The following is a 22,434-nucleotide window of genomic DNA, read 5'->3' on the forward strand; positions in this document are numbered from 1 at the left end:
AAAAGCGGATCAAAGTTATTGTTTCTATTCAGTTATTGGAAAGGCTCCGAACGTGAGTGATGTTGAATGCCTCCGGCCAAACACAACCATGTGTCAATACCCTAACACACTGCAATTGCATTCAAATGTCTCAAGCCCATAACTCTCATAAGCGATGAAACAATGCGCATTAGAAAATCAATCACTACGTACAGGCTTCATTATCAAGAAAACATTATCAAAAAATCAACCCCCGGTCGATGGTGTCATCAGCCTCGGCCGGACGAACGAACAGGCTCAAAATGTAGGATTCTGTTAAACATTGTTTTTTCCCCGACGTCGGACGCCATTTGCTGGCTTTGTGTTTCGTTGGTGATAAGCGATCGTCAGCGTGTTACGGGTGGTGCATCGTCACAGCTCCGCTGATAAGTGATGGCCGAGAGCAGGCGAACGCACAGCCATGTACAACTTGTTCGAGCCTGTGTGTGCATCCGGAAGGGGCTAGTTGTTGGGTTTTTGTGTGTTTGCGTCGACGACGACATGTACCAGAGCCCGGAACATGATTGGCCTTCTGCTGGCGCCACAGCCACAGAAATGACATTGTTGCTGCTGCTGCAACAACTGCCTATGCAGTTGCGAGATTACAAGTAATCCTTCCATAAATAATCGCTCAGCAAATAAAGTCGATGCGCTGGTGCCTGTACGGTAACCGAAAGTGTAATTTATGGCCAGAAAGAGGAACGCCTTCGCATGTTTGGTTATTGATGCACATTATCAGGAGTAGTGTGCGATGAGTGTGTCAAGTTTTGATGGTTTTTAATACCCATACTCATACTCAACGTAGAGTCCAAATCGGTTAAATTGTTGAAAGATTAGAGTAATGCTGTTAAAAATATTGATGATGCACATAAAAGCATTCAAAATGCTTTTATTAAACTATTAATTGACCCTCCCATGACTTGCACCCATTATATCAATAACAGTCTGTTGGACACACATGTAAAAATCTTTAAAATGAAAAAAGTGATAAAAATTATAAATCAGTAAAAACTAAAATATAATCTTAAATCATATTTCGCCTGTCATAGTTCAAATAAAGGATCTATCAAGGAATCACAAGGATACAAATAACTTAAAAATAAGTTGAAGATTGTTAGTATTTGCTACTTAAAAACGAAGAATACCATTAATCTTCTAATTTTATTTTTTTCATTTACATCAAAAGCATTAAAAATGTCCAACGAAAGTGAAACTTCCGACTGTCAACGGAATCGTTTTCAAGTGACGCCATTTTATATATCTAGCGCACCCCTTCTCCAACCACCATACATACAGTAAAAAATGAGAAAAAACACCCCATTTTTTCCGACAACATCTCAAACCGGAGGGGAAACCGACCAGCAAAAAAAGAAGCCCAACGTTCCAATAGAACGCGACGAACTTTCTCCAATCCGTGTTGAGAGAAAAACGGCTGGGGTTTTCGTTTTTTGTGCTTCTGTACGCTCCAGACTTGTGTAATCGGTTTGGAGGGGATGTGTTTTGTTGCGTTAAGATTTTTTTATTTTTACGCTTACGCAACCGGCCAATGCGTGCGCTCCGTTTTACCAGGGGTTTTCCCGAGGTAAATAAAGGTTAACGGAGAACGAAACGAAAGAAAAAAAAAAACACACACAGTTCAACTTCTCCAGGCAACGATCAAACGATGGCGCCCCTGATTTCATCCGCTCGCTATATAATGTTAAAAGTAAAAAAAGAACTGCCTCGACCCTCTGCATTACACGCATACGCACACGGGCGCAAGAACGAATCGAGGGATAATGCGCGAGCCGTAAATAAATGTGGATTCGTTCGTTTTGTTCGTTCGTTACAGGACAGGGTTTTGGGTTTTTTCGTTGTTGTTCTGGTTCGTTCGATTTGCTCTCCTGTTCTGTGTCAGTCATTTCTTTCACCCTCCACCACGGTGGTACAGCCATCAACAAAGGGCCAGGCAAGAGTGTACATACAGATGTCCCCGTAAGGCATCGGGATTCGGGAAGCAACGGCAGCAGCAGCAGCAGCTCGAACCGATGCCTTGAAATAAAAACACAACTAGGGAGTACTGTGCCGGTAGACAAAGTACAAGGTTTTTTTCCCCCTTTTCACTACAGTTCCACAGTTTTTCCTGTGGACAGCAATGTGGGCTTTTTCTTTATTGTTCCCCATTCCCCATGCTATTTATTTCCTCCTCCCATCGAGCGCCATTTCCTTTCATTTCCTGCGTGCGTGTGTGTTCGTTTAGCCGGGGACATGAGCATGAGGGGGAGCTTTTTTTCCTTATACTTCCACACAGACCGAACCACTGAAAGCAACTGCCACCGAAAATAGCAAATGGCGCCAGCACTCGATAAATAGCGAGGAGACTCCATCATAAAAATAGGGGAGCTAGAATTGCGTGGACAGGAAGTGATTCGTTTCGTTCTCGTTTTTGGAAGTCTGTTGAGATGGGTTTTTTTTGCCTGGGTTCTTTGGAAGATTTGTATGAGCGTTTTGTGATTTTATGTTTCCTTTTTCTATCTTCTGCTTTTATGTTACTTTTGTAATTTTTTTTCATTAACAGTGATGAAGGTTATTGAAGCAAATTTTAATAAAAAAATAGTTTTTTGTCATTTTTGTAGCTTTATGCGTTTTATTTGAAACGTTTTCAAGAACGTTATGTTGGTAATGGGACTTAGTTTTTGTAGCATTTACGTTACTTCTAGTATCATTAAAATAGTTTTTTTTTAACGTAAAAGTTCTCAAAGAATAGCTAAACGAGAAGATAGTGAGTTTAACTACGCTTAAAAATATGACATTGAGTGCTATCTCTGGGATAAAACACTCGGCTTTTTAATTGAAAAATGTAATTATGTATGTGTTCCTTCAAAGCAAGCGAAAAGTGATCCAAAATAAGTACGTACTTAAAGAAAATATTATAATTTTTAGAATCAAGTAGAAAGTATCGAAATAAATAAAATATTTTAACTCTTCTGCAACTGCTTACAGTGTTTGACCACTGCTATAAGAATGTCGGAACAAGAAGTAGCCAAACAAGGGGAGAAGACCAAAAAAATGGTACATATTCTTACGCATCGTTTGCTTTGTGGACGATGACACTATCCCCAGCATTTTACTGATTGCTTACAGACGGAGGATTTCCATTTTTTCTCCACTTCTTTTGCTTCTTTTCTCCACTTTTGTTGTGCGTGTATGGATCTTCCCTCAAACGCTAGTAGAGTGCAGTACAATGTGCGAAGAAAATAAAAAGCCCCGAGGGAGTAGTATCGCCCCGATGGAAACGTATTTGGCCCCGGAGCGTAGTAAGCACATGTCCAAAACCATTTTCGGTTGAATTTCCACACACACATAGCGAACAAGGCCCGGTTTTTGGTTCGTTCAATAATTTTTCTCTCTTCCGATTTTCCTGATGGCGATAGTGATATGGGTATGAGCGTATGCGTATGTGAAAGTTGTTTACTTTTATTTCCCATTTCTTTTACTTTTATATTTTTTCCCACTCCCCATCTTTTGGTACGCTTGCCTCACAAACACACACCCAGTATCGTGCGTTGTTTAATCGGGTTTGATTACACTGGAGTGAAACTGACCACCGAAAGTATCCCCGAAAACACTTCGCTACTGCTAAGGGTGAAATTATGAGTGTAAATAATACATCTCTGCCTCGATTGTGGAAATATTATAAGGAAAAAAAAAAAAACACACGCATCGGTCACTCGTCATCGCTAGGCAGCAATCATTCGTATAAAGTGGTCCTTTCTGGATCTGATCATGGAGGCCATTTTTACACACCCATCACACTTCCGAGCGTTGTTGTGTTTTTACACGCTGACAAAATATATTTATTTTCATTAATTTGTCTCCCGAACGCAACTGCCCCGCGTTGCACCACACAGGCACAGGCCGTCTTCACCATCTGACCGGTAGAATCCGGGTGCCATAGCGGTAGTGGGCCGTGTCGTTAAAGTGCATTTTAAAAGCAATTAAAGTGGAAGCCGCAGGCGCTTCTGCTGGGGTGGACAGCTGGGAACGAAAACAACAAACCCGGCCCGGCGACTCTCAATGACCATGATTTGGCGATTTGAACGTGCACCGTTTGTTTGACAGTCGAGACGGGAAAGAAATGAGAAATTGTTTTAGGCTAATAATTACACTTTGCTGTGTTATGATACTGAAGGCGAATATTCTTGAAAGTCTCGTAAACATTCCTGTTGTAAGCAACATGAATGAGAAGCACAAGCATTTGAATATGCAAAAAATTACGTTAAAGCCCTTGCAAATGACTACTTTTAATGAAATTTGCTCCAGGTTCCGGAACCGTAACTATGATCGAATAAAAGTCCTGGTCTCGGCACCAGAAATGCATTCTAGAGGATTTCTGTTGGCTGGATTTTGCTGTTTTATTGTGCTTGTTTTAAAAATAAATTGCTTAATAAAAGCAATGCTAGTCATGGCATCAACATTTAATTTAAATTACTGATCTCAAAACCTTTTGAAGTTGTATTTTTTTTTATTTGTGGATAAGTATTTTCTTGAAGTGTATCATTAGCAATCCTGATCATGGCACCTGAAATGATTTTCTAATTACTTTATTCTTTGAGTTTGTCAACTACTTATCCTCCATTCCAATCTGAAACTTCTCACGGTACTAACATGAAAGTAAACTCTGTTTTTGTCATATCGGAAGAATCAAGAAGCATCAGAAACTTGTTTCAATTATTTGAAAGATGCATTAAGACATCAATAAATTCAGATCAAATTGACAGGTACAAAATTAAGATTAATATCACAAAAGTCACCGAAAGAATAAACAACCGACGAAATGCAGAAGCAAAAAAGACTATGTTCCGGGTTTTAGTTGACTTCCGGTAGCACATGACAAGATGAAAACAATAGTAATTAAAATTGTTGTGCATCTAATGAGTTTCATTAAATGATCTTTTTCAGTATTAAATGTTTGTCCAAAATGTCTGTAGCTTTTAGAAATACCTGCAGATTGAAATATATGTAAATATTTGGTGGTTTCCTTTGGATCTTCTTCGTATGATCATTCAATGATTAGCAATTAAACATCTCATTAAACATTTAGCTTAAGAATACATTAACATTTCAAAGGTTCTTCTTCAGTAAACAAATTTCTCGTGCTCTAAGCCGCACAACATATATGTGTGAATTACTCTTACGAAATCGAAACCGGATAAACCACCGACCCGTGGTACCCGAGAAAGTTGCACACTTGCCAATCTGCGAGGCAAACGAGAAACAGAACCTTGACTGCAAACATTTTGCGGTAGGTGATTAGCGATGGCGTGCGAAAGGGTAGTAGCAGGAAAGTGCAGCCCATTTAGCCCTAGAATCGAAAAAAAAGGAAGGAAAAGAAGAGACAACGGAATCGGTATCGGTGGCCACCACTGCAATCTATCTACTGTGCCCAGCACCCAGACGCACTCACTTTCGGTTTCGAATGAAGAAAAATCAATTTTTCCCGCTGACCTTCTGAGCAACTGGCTGAGAGTATTCCTTGTTGCTGTCCTTATTTCTCTCGCACGCACACAGACACGCACGCAAGAAGATGTCTGTTTTTCCTTAATGTTTTCACCTTCTGGTCGGTTGCTATGGACACGGGCGTCAAAGCGAGAGATAAATAGACTGAATGCCGAAGAAGGAACGACAAGGCGATGCAAACAACATCAGTTTGATGAGCCAAAAGAGAGAACGTCAGTTTTCCCATCTCGTTTCACCCTCACGCACTGTTGGTCGAACTACCCCTAGGGATATGATGGTGGTACGGCAGGTCCCAAAAAATCTCAGATCAGTTTTTAAATCGCCAGTGTGCGGTGTGGACCTACTGGAAGTTGGCTGATGCTTCTCTCGAGAACAGGAGGTATTCTTTGGATTTATAAGCATACGGTTGTACGAGCAATTGTTCTGCAACTGGAACGGTGGTTTGTGGATTAAGTGAGCGCATAAACTATGAGCAAGTGATTATTTGGATGAAAATAAACGAAATAATCAGAGGATAAAGTGATTCATACGCCGTGTTTTTTTGGTGAAGTTACAAAGTTCCTAAAGCAAAACTGATCATCCGAAGAAACCCATGAAAATACTTTTGAGGGTTTAAGTGAAAGTGTTTTGAAACTGAAAGCAAAAGTGACAAACGAGCAAAACTATATACCAAGAGATCGCACGGTCATCCCGAAATGTTGTAGTGTTTCTTCATCAAGTACAGAATACCCTCGACCTCGACGTACCAGAGAACCAGAGAGGATCGAGAGATCTGCTTCAACATCACAATTTGCATCGAACTCCTTCAGGTAAGCACACAAGCATTCCTAGGTCACAAAGCTCACTTTTACGGGCACGTACGAGCCCGTAAGTTGATTGACCCAGTTACGCCCCCCCGGTTTACGTATCCTTTTCCATTCGAAGGACAACTCTTTTGTCCTTAGGATTTTACGGGCAGTTTATAGATGTTGTACGGTTGTTTGAAGGTTTATTACCGGCACAGGCAAAGCTTCGGTATCGGCCCGGTATTATGGTCCAATTTTACAACTTGCCAAACTTTGACTTTTCACTCACTTTCTTTTTCGGTAACGGCAAAACAGAGATCGCTACCCGTTCGGGTTAGGTGTCTTTTTTTTGGGATTGGGGTAGCAAGAGCAAAAGGATACAGGGACACGCGGATCACCAATTGGGGAATTGGAATGGGAAAGTCAAATTTTGAAGACATGAGTTTGTGGTGTTTTGCTTTTGGGCTTTGACCCGATCCTCAACAAATCGTACCCGGAAAAATAGCGACAACCCAATCCAAAATTTCAAAAGAAGGGGAAGCTGTAAAAAAATAAAACCAAAACTCTCGATACGGTCGATGGGAACAGGGTTTTGTGCTGTGGAAAAGTGCTATTGTTCTAGCTCTTACCCTTTTACGGTGGTGGCACATCGGTCTTCTTTTGACCGGCCATATCAACCAAGGGGTAAACAGGGGTCGTGAAAGATCTTTTCGAAGCTGTAAGACTAGCGAGATCGTAAAGTCGAATGTTTATTTACGAGCCGTGAGGAAAGTGCGTGTTTTCGGTTTCTTCGGGGGAGTGTTATGGAATTGTTTCCTTGTAGAAAAACCGGGAACAATCGTTCGAGCTGGGATAAATATTGAAAATAGCTGAGTAAAGTGTGAAAAGGGGATTTGAAATTTTTAAATGAGAAAAGCATGCAGTAATTGAACGATTTTGGTGGTGATTATTTGTTAGAATATCAATATCTTGAAGTTCAAGAACACATAGGGCTTTAAAGACGTATCAATTTGAGAAAACAATTGTTTCCCTCATACATATCCAAGAGAAAAATATATTAATTCTCTTTTATTTCAACACAAAATCGTTAAATGCAGCAACATTCTGAAGTTCAAGCTCCTATCATTTTACCACTACTTCCACAAAATAATCTTTTGATGCTGTTTGATATAATTTTTACACAAATTTCCCAGCTTCTGCTGATATTTCTCAATGCATACAAATAGATCTCGGCTCCCTTTACTAAACCACAAAATGGTTATTTACTACTACACGACCACAATGTACATAGTGAAACGCTCCCCCACTGAATCATATACACGACAACAATAGCCCTGCTAAGGAGGAGTAAAAAAACATCCACCACAAAGAAGGAAAAATTCTGGATTACCATCAAACAAAAGAGAAGAACAGAACAGGACAAACAAAAAAACTCCCATACGAACAGGACTAAAACGCAACTTTCCACGGGAAACGCGAGCCGGTTATCGATTTTCCAAACCCATCGTACATAAGCGGTTAGAGAAAAACGACCACCATGGACCAACAAAAAAACAGAATCCGCAAAAATCTAACACAGAATCGGAAAAGACAAAGGCATCCAACAGGGACAGGGACTTTCGGTACGCATTTTCCACTCTAGAGTCTCCTAGCATCGGGAAAATCCTTCGTCTTCTTTCCGGCAAAAGCGCAAGAAAGCGTGTGTGTGTGCACGCGTTGTTTTGGTTTCGCTTTCCATTAAGGGAAGCAAACGGTTCGCAACAACGAAAAAAAAAAAAAAGAACAAGTTAACATTGGCTTTACTCTAGCGTAGTAAAACGCGCACACACTCCTTCTCGGCAGCATAATACATACACGCACACTCTCATGGGCATATGTATAAACCGGAAAATAAAACACAGTACACAAAATTGTCCAAACTGTCGAGGGGGAAAATGGACCGAAGAGGGGTGAAAAGCGGGAAGTAGAGGGAAGTGTGGTGGTAAACCCACCCTCCTGCTCCACAGGCACAACAAAACGTAGCAAATAAAAAGCATGATGAAAATAAAAATAATCACCCATCATGCTTATGGTGTGCGAGCAAAAGAGCGAGAGAGAGAGAGAGAGTGAGGAAAGAGAGAAACAGCAGCGAAGATGCTGTGGGGGTGGAATGAGCTGTATTTTTTCTTCTGCTTCTTTTTGTTCTCCCCTCTCATTGGTTTTTTTGTTGTTGTAGCCCAAAATGGGACGGGACATTTAATTTTGGGGGATTTTTTCTCCCTCACAATAATAGAAGTGTTTTTCCAGGCACGCACGTGTGTGTGTTCCTGTGACTAGGGGCGTACCATTAAAAGGGCTTTTGCGTATGTGTGAGTGTTTCGCTCCTTGTAGTTAGGGGAGAAAGTGAACGATGGCTACTAGGGTTTTTGGTGACTAATACACACCGATAGAATTGGTACGCTTTGTAGACGAAAAAAAGCGAAAAATCCCGTAATGTTTTATTGATGGATTTCCTTTTTTCCTATTTTATTTCTCCTGCGTACAGAATGCAGAACTTTGATTCCGTAATGTCGATGACGGCGACACAACAGCAGCCGGCAGAACAGGCGCATCAACAGCAGCAGCAGACGGTAACGCCGAATGGTGGTTGGTTTGATTTAACGATCAAATCGGAACCTCTAGACTACCACCCTTCGCACCATCTTCCGCTACAGCATCATCAGCTTCATCATCATCATCATCAGCATCATCAACACCTTCACCAGCAGCAGGCACAACAAGACACAACGCTCCTCTCGAGTGATGCCCACTCGAACCCAACGTCACCTCAGAGCGTTGATAGTATGGATTCGCTCAGTGGAAAGAGTGGCTTCTTCGAGGGGAAAGGAACGGCAAGCCTGATGGGTGGTGGATACAACCCACTCGGCTTCAATCCCCTAACACCTCCGGGATATTCAGGACTGCTGATCCCACCGCCACCAACACAACATCAGCTACCTGCACAACAGCAGCAGCAACAGCAGCAGCGTCTGGCCACACCGAACCGCATGTACGGTAATGGCACTGGAAAGGTCGATCTTGCCTCACTGACACCAACTCACACCCCACCGATGGACGTAACGCCACCGAAATCTCCCAAGGAACCGCTCGAGACGCCCACCAAGGAAGAAGAACCGGGCTCCGATTGTGAGGATGGATCGTACGATGGTAGTGAAGATGAGGAAGGCATCCGCAAACCGAAAGTAAACTCCCACGGGCAGGTGAAGAAGTTCCGCTGCAAGCAGTGTGACTTTATTGCTGTAACAAAGCTCAGCTTCTGGGAGCATACCCGTTCGCACATTAAGCCGGAGAAAATGCTCACCTGCCCGAAGTGTCCGTTCGTGACGGAGTACAAACATCATCTGGAGTATCATCTGCGGAACCATCAGCGCTCGAAACCATTCCAGTGTCCGAAGTGTAGTTACAGCTGTGTGAATAAATCCATGTTAAACTCGCACATGAAATCACACTCGAATGTGTTCCAGTACCGGTGTGCAGATTGTAACTACGCCACCAAGTACTGTCATTCGCTTAAGCTTCATCTGCGGAAGTACGCGCACAAGCCGGACGTGGTGCTGAATCTGGACGGTACACCAAACCCACTGCCCATCATCGATGTGTACGGCACGAGACGTGGTCCAAAGGCGAAGCCTCAGAAGAACGCTGAGAAGCTGCTGCTGAAACAAGAGCAGCTTCAACAGCAACACGCTCAACAGCAACAGTCAATCAAGCAGCAAGAATCGTCCAACAGCACTGGAAACGCTGCGGATCAGTCAGCGCCACTAACTCCACTAAGCCAGCAGGGCATGGCAACCGCTCCGACGACTCCTTTCACACCGCCAGGAAGTGGCCAAACGAATGGACTGATGCGGAACCTCTTCCCACACCAACTATTCCCGAACCCTCTGGCGCACATGTTCAAGAATGCGGCCGCCAACGGCAACTTGCCACTGTTCCCGTACCTCAACCTTAACTTCCAGATGTTCGCCGACCAGCAGGCCGGTCTGAATCAACTGTCCCCGCGAAGCTTCCAGCAAAACTTGATGAATCAGCTTACTGGGGAGAAACTGAACGGTAGTGCCAGTAGTGGATCGGACCACGATAATGACCTCTCGGTGAAGACTACCTCCAGTGGGGGTTCTCTCGGGGAGGAACTAATAAAGCAGATCACTGCCGCAGCTGCCGATAGCTCTGCCTCTGCAGCGGGTAGAAACACACTCGCGCTAGACGACAGTGAAACGGAAACAGCTTCATCAGCCCTTCTTCAACCATCGGCATTCGATGAATTCCAACCGTCCGTATCTTCGAACCCACGTACACCTTCGACGACGGGTAAAGGTGAACGGAGTCGCCGAAAGGGTCGTGCCTTTAAGCTGGAGCGTCTTAGCGAACCGGCCACATCGTCTGCCGCTTCGACCGATATGGACACACAGTTCGATGAGGAACCGGCGACAGTGACACCGGCCGCCGTAGTTTCGCGTGACTCACCCGCAACACCCAAGGAACGTTCGCTCGAGTGTAAGTACTGCGACATTGCGTTCCGGGACGATGTGCTGTACACGATCCACATGGGTTACCATGGTTACGACGATGTGTTCAAGTGTAATATGTGTGGCGAGAAGAGCGAGGATCGGATCGGTTTCTTCCTGCACATTGCCCGTAAGGCTCACTGATGTTTTGTACATACGGGTGGTCACGAATGGTGGCGTACCGAATCTCGTGCCCAATCTCGACAAAGGGACATGCGGGAAAATCTCTACCTGATAAGTATTTATTTATTGTAGAATGCATGCAAAATTGATGCACACTGGTAGGCGATCAGAATTGTTGGATGTATGTAATAGTGTTCTTTTCATTCGCAATGGCAGAAGCTAGTCGTCGAAGGTTTTATGTGTCTTTTCCTTGGAAACGTTGTGGAAGAGGCAGTTCGATAAAGGTTCGGTAAAAAGTGGTACAAGTGTATGCTGCGAGCCTCAAACAATCCAAAGACTGAGCAGAAGAGTTCAAGAACAAAAAAACCTCTAGGTAGTAGTACGAAAGACAGGAAGTAGAAAGTTGCTATAATGGGTAAGAAAAAAGCAAGGCAAAACGAGCAAAGAATCAAAGATATTCGTAGTATAAACCGTTAGTCATTAAGGAAAGGACAGTTTTTTTGTGGGCTGGCAGCTAAGAGATTGTTACGAACTTCTTTAGGGTACAACTTTAGGATTATTTATACTGGTTGATGGTGCACACAATAAAGCAAAATCATATTAAACACGTCGCAATGTCTATAAGTCTAGTCCTTAGCGTCTCTGCGACTAGAATCTATCATTAGAGTGATCTTTACAGCTAATTATCACAATGTTCGGTAGTCAATTCCTTAGTTTTCTTGGTGTCGGTACCCCTCACAAGATTGGGATCTCTACTCCTTATTCATCTGATCTCTTTCTCTATCTGTTTCTTGTACCGTAAAGACCTTCGACCTCCACTAGAATCGATTTCATCGCTTTCGGAAGGCACCTCTTGAGAAGGTCGACACGTGCCCCGGTGTTTACCACAAGATCATATCTAGGGGTTTCCTTCCGAACTCCTAAGACTTCCAAAGGTCCTACCCGCAATGGAGGGTGCCTTACAGCTAGCGAGGGGTCTTAGAAGGGATCCCGGAAGCTACTTCGCTTATGATGGTTCTCCCTCCTTTAGCGTACGATTTACGTGGCACGTGCGTTGGAATTTTCGGTTGCTTCGGGAAGTTAATTGAAATTTTTCCGTAAATTTAAATGCCAATCTACACATCCCGATGATGATGCTGCTCCCTTCGGCACATATGCGTCTTATGAAGAAGTTATTTTTTCTTCCTTGTATGTAGTCAGATTATGCTAAATGGTGGTGCGGAAAACAGCCGGGCTAACGAGGGTCACGACATGCGGATGATTGATCAATCGATCCATGTTTTCCCCTTAACAGTTTGTGGCGCTTTCTCCCTGCGGTGGTGATATTTAAATTCAATGTTCTAAATTATAGCGCGTGCGCTATGTCAGACCTGGCAGCTATAGCAATCGACGTCGTTAATATTCGTTGGAATGTTCTTGCTGGGATGCCGAAGAAAAAATGATTCATTGTAAAAGTAAGCTAACAAGATGAAGGTAAAGGCAGAAAAATCGAATTTCTCGCTCATTATTTATTTAGAGCTTGAAGTTTGAATGAAGTTTGACGACATTTCACTTAACGACCTAACGCAAGGAGCACACGTAACGAATCTTCAACGATAATCGCTGTTGAGCAGTAAATTTCGCACTCTTGTGTCTTCTGTGTCCAGAAGTGTATCGAAATGGTTCAAAAAGAATGTCTCAATTTCTCCTCAACTTCAACCTAGCAAGGTTAAAAAAACTATGGCTAAGGACCCACCAACAATAGGTGCAAAATGGTGACGCAGAACGCCTAATACGATTAACGCCGAGTGCATCGGATGGGATTAAATCCTGGCCGGTCCTTACGGTGGCACGTCCGTGCCAGCTAAAGCCCGCTTTTTCCCCCTGCTTATACTCGAAGCATTGCCCTTTGAATTTGGAACTGCAGCCGGAGTGTGCCGTAAGCTTTGAGGCCACAATATCTGAGGTTCAGACGCAACTGACCCTTGACGGTTGAGGTGGAGTATGGCAGTTTCGGTTGGCGAACGGCTAGACTACGCAACGCAACGATCGTCGTAAGATCACATTTGCTCGGCGCGCCGATTGCATACAAGCGTATCGGAAGGATAATGAGGTCCGAAGAAAACTGAGCACCCAAGATTAGTTTGCGTGTGTGTCGGTATTGGAGTGGAAAAAAAACAAAAACATGCCACAGCAAGGACTCAAACGCGTAGGACGAGAACGATAAATCTTTACTTCGCGCACGAAGGTCATCGAAGTCGGGTCTGCCGTTTACACGTGCCTAATCCTGTTAGAACCGATGGGCGTTGCGTCTAAATAGGCGCAGCGAAGAATTCCTTTCGGCGATCCTTGAAACATGCCACATTCGCTGAATAATATCCAGCGTGTGTTTGATCGCCGATAATTCATTATCTCGTTTGTGTTTCAGCCAAGTTTCTGGCGTTATGTTTTGTTTTGGGAAATTGTAGTTCTAATGTGTCAGAAAAGTACCGCACCGGTGGCAGTACATTTGGGCAAATCTATTAAAAAGGCATAGCGAAGAATCGCAGAACGAGCACAGCTGACGGTTGTGCTGGCGCTTTCGTCGTTTTTTCCCTGGTAATGAATCAATTTCGCTTGGGACTGGGTCGGGACTGGGACTGGGTCCCGAAACCCATATATTTTTGCAGCGCTCGAGTTCGCTAGCAGAACAGAGAACGGGAAAACAACACATTGTGGGTGAGTGAATATTTTATTCTGTTTTGTTTTTTCCATCCCTTTCGTGGATGAGAAACGATTTCAATCGATCCATCTGTTGGTGGTGCCCGATCTGTGCACGTTTTAACGAACAATTACTGTAAGCTGTGCAGTTTACAGTAGGGAGAGAGACCGAGAGAAAGTGACCTCAACCAGCATGAATAAATAAATATGATCGATGATGATGTTGTGTTCTGTTGGGGACAGCACGTATTTTTGTTCCGTCGAGAGCAATCGACACAACAGTGGTTTTCTAACCAATCAACACCTTCCATCGGGGCCGAGGACTCGATTTCCAAAAAAGAAAGGGATCTCTTGAAAAAGGGTTCTCTGTTTGCTCAACACAACAACCGAATCACACCATTTGCACCGTGACGAGTTTCGTTGGTAAAGTTGAAAAAGAAAAGAACACTGCACAAGGTGCGATTCATGTAGGGAGCCCAGTGGTTGAACTCATTGCACTCGTGCACTGAAAAGGAAACCCCTTTTTGCACCTTTCGAGCATGTCCCACTCAATGAAAGAGATTTGGTTTCCTTTTTTGCATCTGCAAGCGACTTCAGTTCAACCTTAGACGGATGCATTTTAGTATTGAAATTGAGAGAGAGAGAGAGAGAGAGAGAGAGAGAGAGAGAGCGAGAAACATGATGTGAAAATAAAAAAACATTTCCATACACTGGAGTGCATATGTCATTTTGAATTGATGTAAGCTGTGTAGGTTTTTACAAGGTTACAATACAAACTGTAGATACAAAACCTATGAAAAGGTCGTTTAAAATAAGTTGTAGCTTGGAGCAATTTTTTAAGTCTGTATCTTATTTATTTTTGTAGCCTTGGCCAGTAGTGGATCAAGATTCTTGCAGGCTAAACCCACCCAAACTTGCAGACCCAGGCGAAATACAAGTTGAGGCCCATACCATATAGAATTAATAACTCTGTACACTCTATTTGCTTGTCTATTTCTAACTGACCATACTGAAATAATAATAAATCTGTTGAAAAATTGTTTAAAAATCTGAAAATCTTATAGCTGGGCAATGCTGAGTATTTTGTTGAATTTCGTTCATTCGACAATAATAAAAGCTATTAGTTTACGTAGGAAATAGTAAGCATATTGAGATATTTTGCAACCACTCGTAGTCCTCATTAAATTATCACTCAAAAACGCATTTTCCTAGGCATAATACAGCACAACTCTACCGCTGGTCAACCGGTTGTCCACCCAGACGGTCTAAATCCCTTTGCGATGAACATTTTACATTATACCTTGTGTCCATTTTACAGCTTTGTCGAAGCACTTTTGAAGAGAGAGAGAGAGAGAGAGAGAGAGAGAGAGAGAGAGGAGACCGAAGGCACAAGCGTTTTCCTGCGATGTAGCAAGCAAGCCGCGCCGTTATAAAAATCCCAACCTACGCGCCAGCTGTCCGAGGATCCGTACCGTATCAGGGGTGAAGACTGGTAGAGAAGGAGCGATGGACAGAGAGGGAAAGAGAAACCAAAATCGGACACCAATGATCGGATGTGTTTGGCTGTTGTTTGGTGGCTGCGATCAGGATCCTTTATTTCGCATCTTCGCTTCTTTTCCACACCGGACGTTAGAAGGATCACCGGGCACGGGACAACAGGACAACCGCAACACCCGGGAACGCAACCCCGGTTACGAAGCCATTCAGCCGTTGCCCGCTTGCAGTTCTCTTTTTAGCCACAGCTTCGTACATTCCATCTTGCTTGCGCGTTAAATACGGTGCGCGTTTATTTTATTATTATTTTTTTCCGTAGTTTTGCTCGCTACATGCGCACCCTCAAGGGACACGCAAAAGGGAAGTTGCACCGGGCACCGGGACACACAGCATCCAGCGAAGTGTGCCGAAACGAAAATACGACCAAACAGCAGGAAAAAAAAGGTCCTTCGCTTCCTTACTGACAACAACTCGGGTGACACATATTTTATGCTGCTGCGCCGTTTTGGTATGTGTGGGTTTGTCGGGGCACACATGTGCCACGCTGTTCACCGGCGAACCACCCGTCCCGCAAGTTTGGATGCCGCGTGCCAACGTTTTTATTTATAGAAAAAGGAATTGAAAACTTCATTTCCCTACCGGGTTCCGGGACCAGTCTTTCCGCCACTTCACTCGCTTTCGCTCATTAAACTCAATAACGGGAGTCAATGAGGACGCGTTACCGGTGATGAGGTGCGGAAGGACGAATGGAACGACGGGGTTTGAGTGTGAAATTAGTTTCGACATTTCCTTATTATTTTTTTCCCACTTCCAGGAAAAACCCCGTTTTCCAGCGTGATCCTTGTTGCTCCTTTTGCCGCCGTAGTATTTGTTCATCTGCGCCCTTTTGGGAGGGTGTGCGGCGCGCGTGTTGAAGATCGTCGCGCCATCCAGTCGTGTGCGCTTGCGCGGTAAAATGAATGTCTTCGGCTAATGAGGTGAAGTGTAAGGATTTGTCGAAAGATCGACCGAAAAACGCGCCAGATGGACGGCGGAAACGTGAAACAAACGATCGATCGGGCAATGGATTGAATTACCAAGCGCGCTTTTAGGCTTATAAAATCATCGATCATGACACACACGCGAGCGCGCTGAAATGCTCATTTGCTATAACGAAACCGAATCGTGTTGGTGACTCGGCTTTATGGATTTAATGCTTTTATGATGCACAAGTAGACGAGATTCTTACCTCACCACAATCAATTCAAACCATCGTCTACCCTTCGCACAAGACTACCTCCTTCGAAAAGTTAATGTGTCGCCATTTTGCCGTGGCCATCTTGTGCTTGTATTATCAAAATGTTACCCCTTTTTAAATTGGGGTTAAGTATAGCCTATTAAAAGGGTTCGCTACCTGTTCGCTACGAAGCCTCGAATTGCTTACCCCTAGCAGCCATCATAAAACACGGTTTAACTTGTTGATTTTTGATACGCTTCGTAACGCCCATTTTCCCGGAAACGAGGGAAAAAAAGCTAAAACAAACTGAAGTTAATAAAAACGTCAAAATCTCAATATTGAGCATCAAAAGTCAAACAAGTTAACGCACAAATAATGAAGGGAGCATAAAGAGGGAAGAAAAACGAAAAAAAAACGCTTCTACTACCTTTATAAAAAATTAAACAATCAATAACAAATAAACATGGCGCACTTGTTGCACTCACAGTTTTTTTTTGTTGGTTCTTTTGTTGCTCTCACCCAATTTGTTAGATCATGTTACGATCCCCTTTTTTATGCTCGCGAAGAGAATGTGTTTATAAAAAAAAAACACATCGACCTCTAATGCACCCCTCTTTGAATGCATTTCAACAATCCGTGGCTAATGAAAGGTATCTTAAACTAAAAAAAAAATGGTGGGAACTGATTAACCCTCAGTTGAACTCCGTTGCCTCGAAGGATTTATTGATGTTTGGCTCGTGTCCCGTCGATCGAAACGATCGTACGTCACACGGTAAAATGACACCACGGAAAAACAAGCGTTTTTTCTCATTGCGTGAAATAAAATTTAACTATAAAAAATTTAACTCATATCATCGTTGAGGGCATCATACAGACTGAGGGCAACCTTCGAAGAGGGGAGGTCTTGTGTGAGATTTTTTTTGTGTGTGAGGTTAAAGCTGAGGGTTCGATTCCTGCATGCTAGGGGGATTAGAGTTTTTTTATTTTTCCTTTTTTTTACCTTGCTCTGCTGTTTCGGGTGGATTACTTCCGACCCGCGCACATGATTCTAAGCTTTCACCGATCCAGGCGGATATAGGCGTGATGGTTTTTTTTTTTTTGGTTGTATTTATTTCGCTTTGAGGCAGTTTTTGCTTCTCGTGTTTGTGGTTTAGGATTTTCGATATCGAAAAGAAGGGAAAGAAATTGGATCGTTTTTTTGTTCGTTTTTTGAATGAGTAATTTTTTTGGCAAATTCGTAGGACCGAGGGTTTGAGGATGCTTAGGAAATTGAGATGCACATGTGCAGGGACAAGGTGCATAGTAATGGGGGTTGGAATTGACCTGCCCTGCAGAGGTGCTCTTATACAGAGTGAAATAGAATATTCTCGTTGGAGAATTATGCTTAATTCGTATCTTTAAAACAGGAAATTGGTTACCGTTTTATTTTACAACGTTTCCAGCATTTGATTAAAATTAACTTGAAAAAGACGAGGAATTACAAAACAATGGGAAGATTAAACTGTTACTATTAAATTGAAGATGCCCTGGCATCTTGAGTTATCTGGCAGCTATCAACTACCGAAATAAAGTTCTAGGGTATGTGGACAAACGTTCTGCTGCTCTGATGAAAGAGATTTGGGAAGAATATTAAAGAGTTGTGCCCTAATTGAGCAATCTTTACGATGCTATGCAATCATCTGGTTCCAAGACCAAACATTATAAATTCCTCAAGCTTTTTCTTGGCTTAACGCCCCGTAGATCAAGCCACATAATGGCTTGCGAGACTTATTGATACCTCGTAGTGTCTGCGTCGCTATCGACTTAGCCATTGTCCTACCGTCCTAAGTCAGCTATATACTACTCTTAATCCCTCCTGATTTACTTTGATGTTTACTCTTTCTCTACCGGAACTCTTTCAGAAGGTTCTGCCAGCGGGAATCCATAATTTCGCCTCCACTTAATCAACAACAGCCATGTCTGACTCAATTTCCTAGTTTCATCAATAACCATTTTAGTAAGGAGAAAGAATTCATCAATACCCCTGCACCCATATATTATAAGATCAATAAGCTCCAAGATAAAAAATCACAAAGGTGTGGCAAACATTCTCCTAGCATTTTGTCTGTGCTTACTGACCCCTGAGCAAATAAAATATTGTTTTATTACGGCAACAAGCGGATTACACCAATCTTTCCATCTAGATTCGCTATAAATTCAACGTCCAACACGTCCTGGTCGCCTCATTCAACACGATCACGATCGTAAGCCGTAAGGAATTCTCGTGTTAATTTCCGGTATCAATATCCTTGATCAATGTTGCCTTCCCTCTTTCAGGACGTGCCATTTATAGATTTGCTTGTGTCTCTCAGGAATTTAGGACTATCATTTTTCTATTCTCCTCTATCGATCATGTTGAATCCTGAGTTTGTTTTACGGCCAATACGGTTGTTTTTTGTGTTGTTTAAAGATTTTTTTTACTGAAAAAAAGGCACTTTTTCCAACACACTCAAAATAAAAAAAAGGATGTCGAAGGTGTTTATGGCCAGGTTTTCTCCATTCGATGTACAATTATGGGTCTGATTGTGGCAGACAGATTTCATCAGATGTTTTTTTTTTGTGTCGTTATCCTTTATGCTCTCCTCTGTCCCATTGTTCGGACAAGCGCTGGACACATTGTTTCGGAAACCATTTTCCCCGTATCGCTGCGAAAACCAGTTTTAGCAATAAATAAGGGAAGGATAAAAAAAGAGCGATCCACAATTAGGTTGGAAGTAAGCTGGAAAGATGATCTATAAATAATCGACCATCTTCTGGGGCTTACAAGGCCTTGACCCTCTCCTTGTTTGGACCGACGCATACCGGTCAGCTGAACTGGCAAGCTGAATCAACTGTCAAAGATCCTTTTTTTCCGCTTCTTCTATCCATTCAAACGGACACGCATGAGCTCGTTTTGTGCCGTTTTGCGCACCGGGCACATCGGGATCGGGACAACAGGACAGGATCGGGGACAACAGCGCGCTCGGTCATTGATTGTCTCCGGCGTTTAAAGGGACCGAACGAAAACCGTCCTGTGCGTACAGCATTCGATCGATCAATACTGGACCGCTGGACCAAAACGAAACGGGATGCACCGTTTTTCAGCTGGCAGATTGGCGCGAGCAGGATTTTGTTTGTCTGCTAGGAAGACCAACGGATCAGACGTCAGGGATCAAGCACGGCTCAGCTTGTCTGTGTGTGAGCATTATTCGATAATTGTACTGATGGTATTTCATTTTTTCTTTCGTTCTGTACGTCGCAAATGCTACCAAAAACCCTTTCGTTTTCTACCCCGAGAATTCCGAGGTTCGTTATCAGTAGATTTCCGTTCCCAGCATCAGACAGTGTCATCAACACTCTGCCCAATGTTAGAAAACAAAAAAACAAATCATCAGACAAACGTCTAATCCTTTCATGTGTCTCAGACTGTGTCTCATGCTTCGGTGCGTGAAGGGATCATGACAAAACTGGGCGTAATATCACCCTGGTGCCAAGGTCACATCTTACACACTGCTACCGGGCAAAGGAAAGCCTTTCGGTGTGTGTTAAAAATTTCAAATCTTTTAATTTTCAGCACCCGTAAAGGTCACTGTAGGCGAAAAAAAAACCCTCCACTGCTGACTACCTCGAAACGGTCCGAGATTCAATTTTTACGATCTTTACCTTGAACAACACATAGAAACACCAATCCTTTTGGCCAAACATCTAATCCCTTTCTAATCACCTCGTTTTACACGCTTACCTCCAGAAAAGGATGCTGACCCATTCTACCAGTTCATCCTAGACATTGGGAACTCTCTTCTCCCGTGAAGATATTCTCCAGCGTTGGGTAAAACAAAAAAAAAATAAATAAATAAAATAAAACAGTTAATTCCTGCTTGGTTCGGTATGCCCGAGGTGGGCGTTGTTGTCGAGAAATCGAAAGTCGACATTTCTAGGGCTTTCTTTAAGGCTTTTCTTTGACCTTTTTTTTGGTTATTCGCCATGCTCCTTTCATGCATGCTAAGTGCCGTTCTAGGTGTCATTAACGGTGCTACGGTCTGTGCACGTCGTCACAAAACAAACACAGAGTCCCGACTGGATGGTAGGGTAATGACCACGGAGGCCGTAAAAAAATTCTCACCAGGTACGTAAACCAACACGCTTCACGCTACCTTTCCGAACACTATAAGGGGTAGACGGAGTAATTTTTCCACTCGGTAATGAGTGAATCCATCAAATCAATCGAACGAGTTTTACTATTGGATCGTGTAGAAAAAAAGGGAAAGTTGTACCCTGATCGCTTTTCCAACTGTTGGCAACACCCTCCCCCGACGAAAATTCGATGTGACTTTTGGTCTGATTTTAAATTTTTGCTACATCGTTTTATTGCACTAGTTGTTGACTTTTGGAAAATCGGCAAATATGACTTTACGGGTAGACAAACGGCAACACAAAAAAAGAGTTTGCTTTAGGGTAGGATCGTGAAAATAATTCGGTACCTTAAAGGCGTCCATTGAATGTGCCGTTTAATGCTATTGGTGTTTTAAATTGGACACGGTACGATGGGAATTGATGGGATGGGAAGAAAGATTTCAATGCTACGTATGGAAAGATTGACAAATCATGGTATGAAAGATGAAATGCTTTCGAAAAAGGTATTAAAACTGAAAAAATAAATCAAACCAAACAAATCAAAGAAGGCAGAAATGGCAGGCCAAAGCCTCGCCAGAAGAAGTACTTTCTGATGTATATCACAAACTAACAATTTAGCCCAATTTTTCTTTACGGTACTTCAATACATATTTATAAAATCTTTCAATATTATTCTGAAGAATTAGTCGCCTTTGGTCGGACAGAGAGTGTGAAAAAATCGGAGCTTGTACGAATGCATTTGTTAACTTAATTTGTAAATTTATTTATAAATTCAACGGACCAGATGGCATGACACATGGCCCTGTTGAAGCATCTTAAAGCTGTCTCTTAAGAATTTTAAACAAGCTAGCCGGACAAAAAATGATTATAGTTATCCTTTCCCTATTGAAAAATGCGTCACGCGTCCCTTGTTGGAGTTGGATGTTCATCAACGTCAAGTCGTCAAGTGTTCATCATCATGGAGGACACAACCGGCGAATCGATCCGACTGTCCAAAAGGCTCGCTGCAAAAGATCTCTTAGCCATGGTCCTTCTAATCGAAGAGCGCGAATGTCCTCAGCATTCTCGGCACAGAATAATGCAAAAATCCACACATCCAACACCTCGAAGATCTCCCCTCAACCCCCAATTCAATGATCATAATGAAACTAATAAAAAAAAGTTCTTTTGCGTTCCAAGTCACGTTGGAATTCAGGAGACTGAATGCAGAAAAGAACTATCAAGAAATGGTGGGAATTGAACTTCGGTGGGTCCTGCGAAGGTTGACAACCATCCCTTACTCTCAACCCATTATTCCATCCAAATCTGAACAGAGGTTGTCACCGGAGAAAGAACAACCCAAACACAAGTATCACTCCTTCACAACAGAGACCACCGGATCTGCAACACAGGAAGCAGGACATGTGTGTGATCAAGTCCAGCTGTGTTTATGTATCCTTTCACGGTTCTTCTTCAACTGTGCAACCCGTTCCACAACACAACACACCCGCTTCCCTACCGTGGACACAACTTGATCAAACACACGTTTCTGGACTCGTTTGGACACTGATGCTGAAGACATCCAGGAACAGGAACTCAATTTTCCACCACATTACGCCGAAACCGGCTGAAACGTTTCATCGGACCAACCATTTTAGTGACAGTGAGCGTGTGCTTAAGAATTTATCTGGCAGCAAGGCAAATGGAAAGCGTAATTTGAGCCGAATATGAATCGAAATGCATTGCGTCTTTAGGTCGGTTGCAGCTTTCACTTCACTTGGGCTTTAATTTTACATTCAGCCATGCATTTGCTGGCGAGGGTGGTTTCGTTAAATTTCTTCCTAACCGTTTGTTCCTTTCTATGCTGTTTTCCGTTCTCTTCCGTTAGCTTACTTCCGTAAGGCATCCAGGAAAGAAGGAATTGCTTTGGCTATGTTTGCAT

The 22,434-nt window shown here is 42.9% G+C and overlaps 4 protein-coding genes across 14 annotated transcripts in view; 3 read left to right on the top strand and 1 right to left on the bottom strand.

Moving 5' to 3' along the window:
- LOC126567853 (catenin delta-2) overlaps positions 1-770 on the top strand; it is a 151,825-nt gene extending 151,055 nt beyond the window's left edge. The window contains exon 4 of the mRNA XM_050224172.1: positions 761-770. The gene's annotated coding sequence lies outside the window, so the exon portion shown is untranslated. The remainder of the gene's footprint in view (positions 1-760) is intronic.
- The window catches only part of LOC126568338 (protein draper), a 305,035-nt gene that overhangs the window by 156,408 nt on the left and 126,193 nt on the right, over positions 1-22,434 (top strand). The gene's annotated exons all lie outside the window — the stretch shown is intronic.
- Positions 1-22,434, bottom strand: part of LOC126567868 (whirlin) — a 64,094-nt gene that overhangs the window by 9,900 nt on the left and 31,760 nt on the right. The window lies entirely within an intron of this gene.
- LOC126567941 (protein hunchback) lies at positions 8,817-11,004 on the top strand. The gene has a single exon (XM_050224316.1). It carries the CDS (start codon positions 8,828-8,830, stop codon positions 10,991-10,993), a length of 2,166 nt encoding a protein of 721 aa, XP_050080273.1. The 5' UTR covers positions 8,817-8,827; the 3' UTR covers positions 10,994-11,004.

Source organism: Anopheles maculipalpis, chromosome 2RL (assembly GCF_943734695.1).
Source record: "Anopheles maculipalpis chromosome 2RL, idAnoMacuDA_375_x, whole genome shotgun sequence".
Classification (NCBI taxonomy): Eukaryota; Metazoa; Arthropoda; class Insecta; order Diptera; family Culicidae; genus Anopheles; species Anopheles maculipalpis.

Coding starts and splice junctions, on each gene's coding strand:
- LOC126567941 (XM_050224316.1), top strand. CDS start 8,828: ATGCAGAACTTTGATTCCGTAATGTCGATGACGGCGACACAACAGCAG.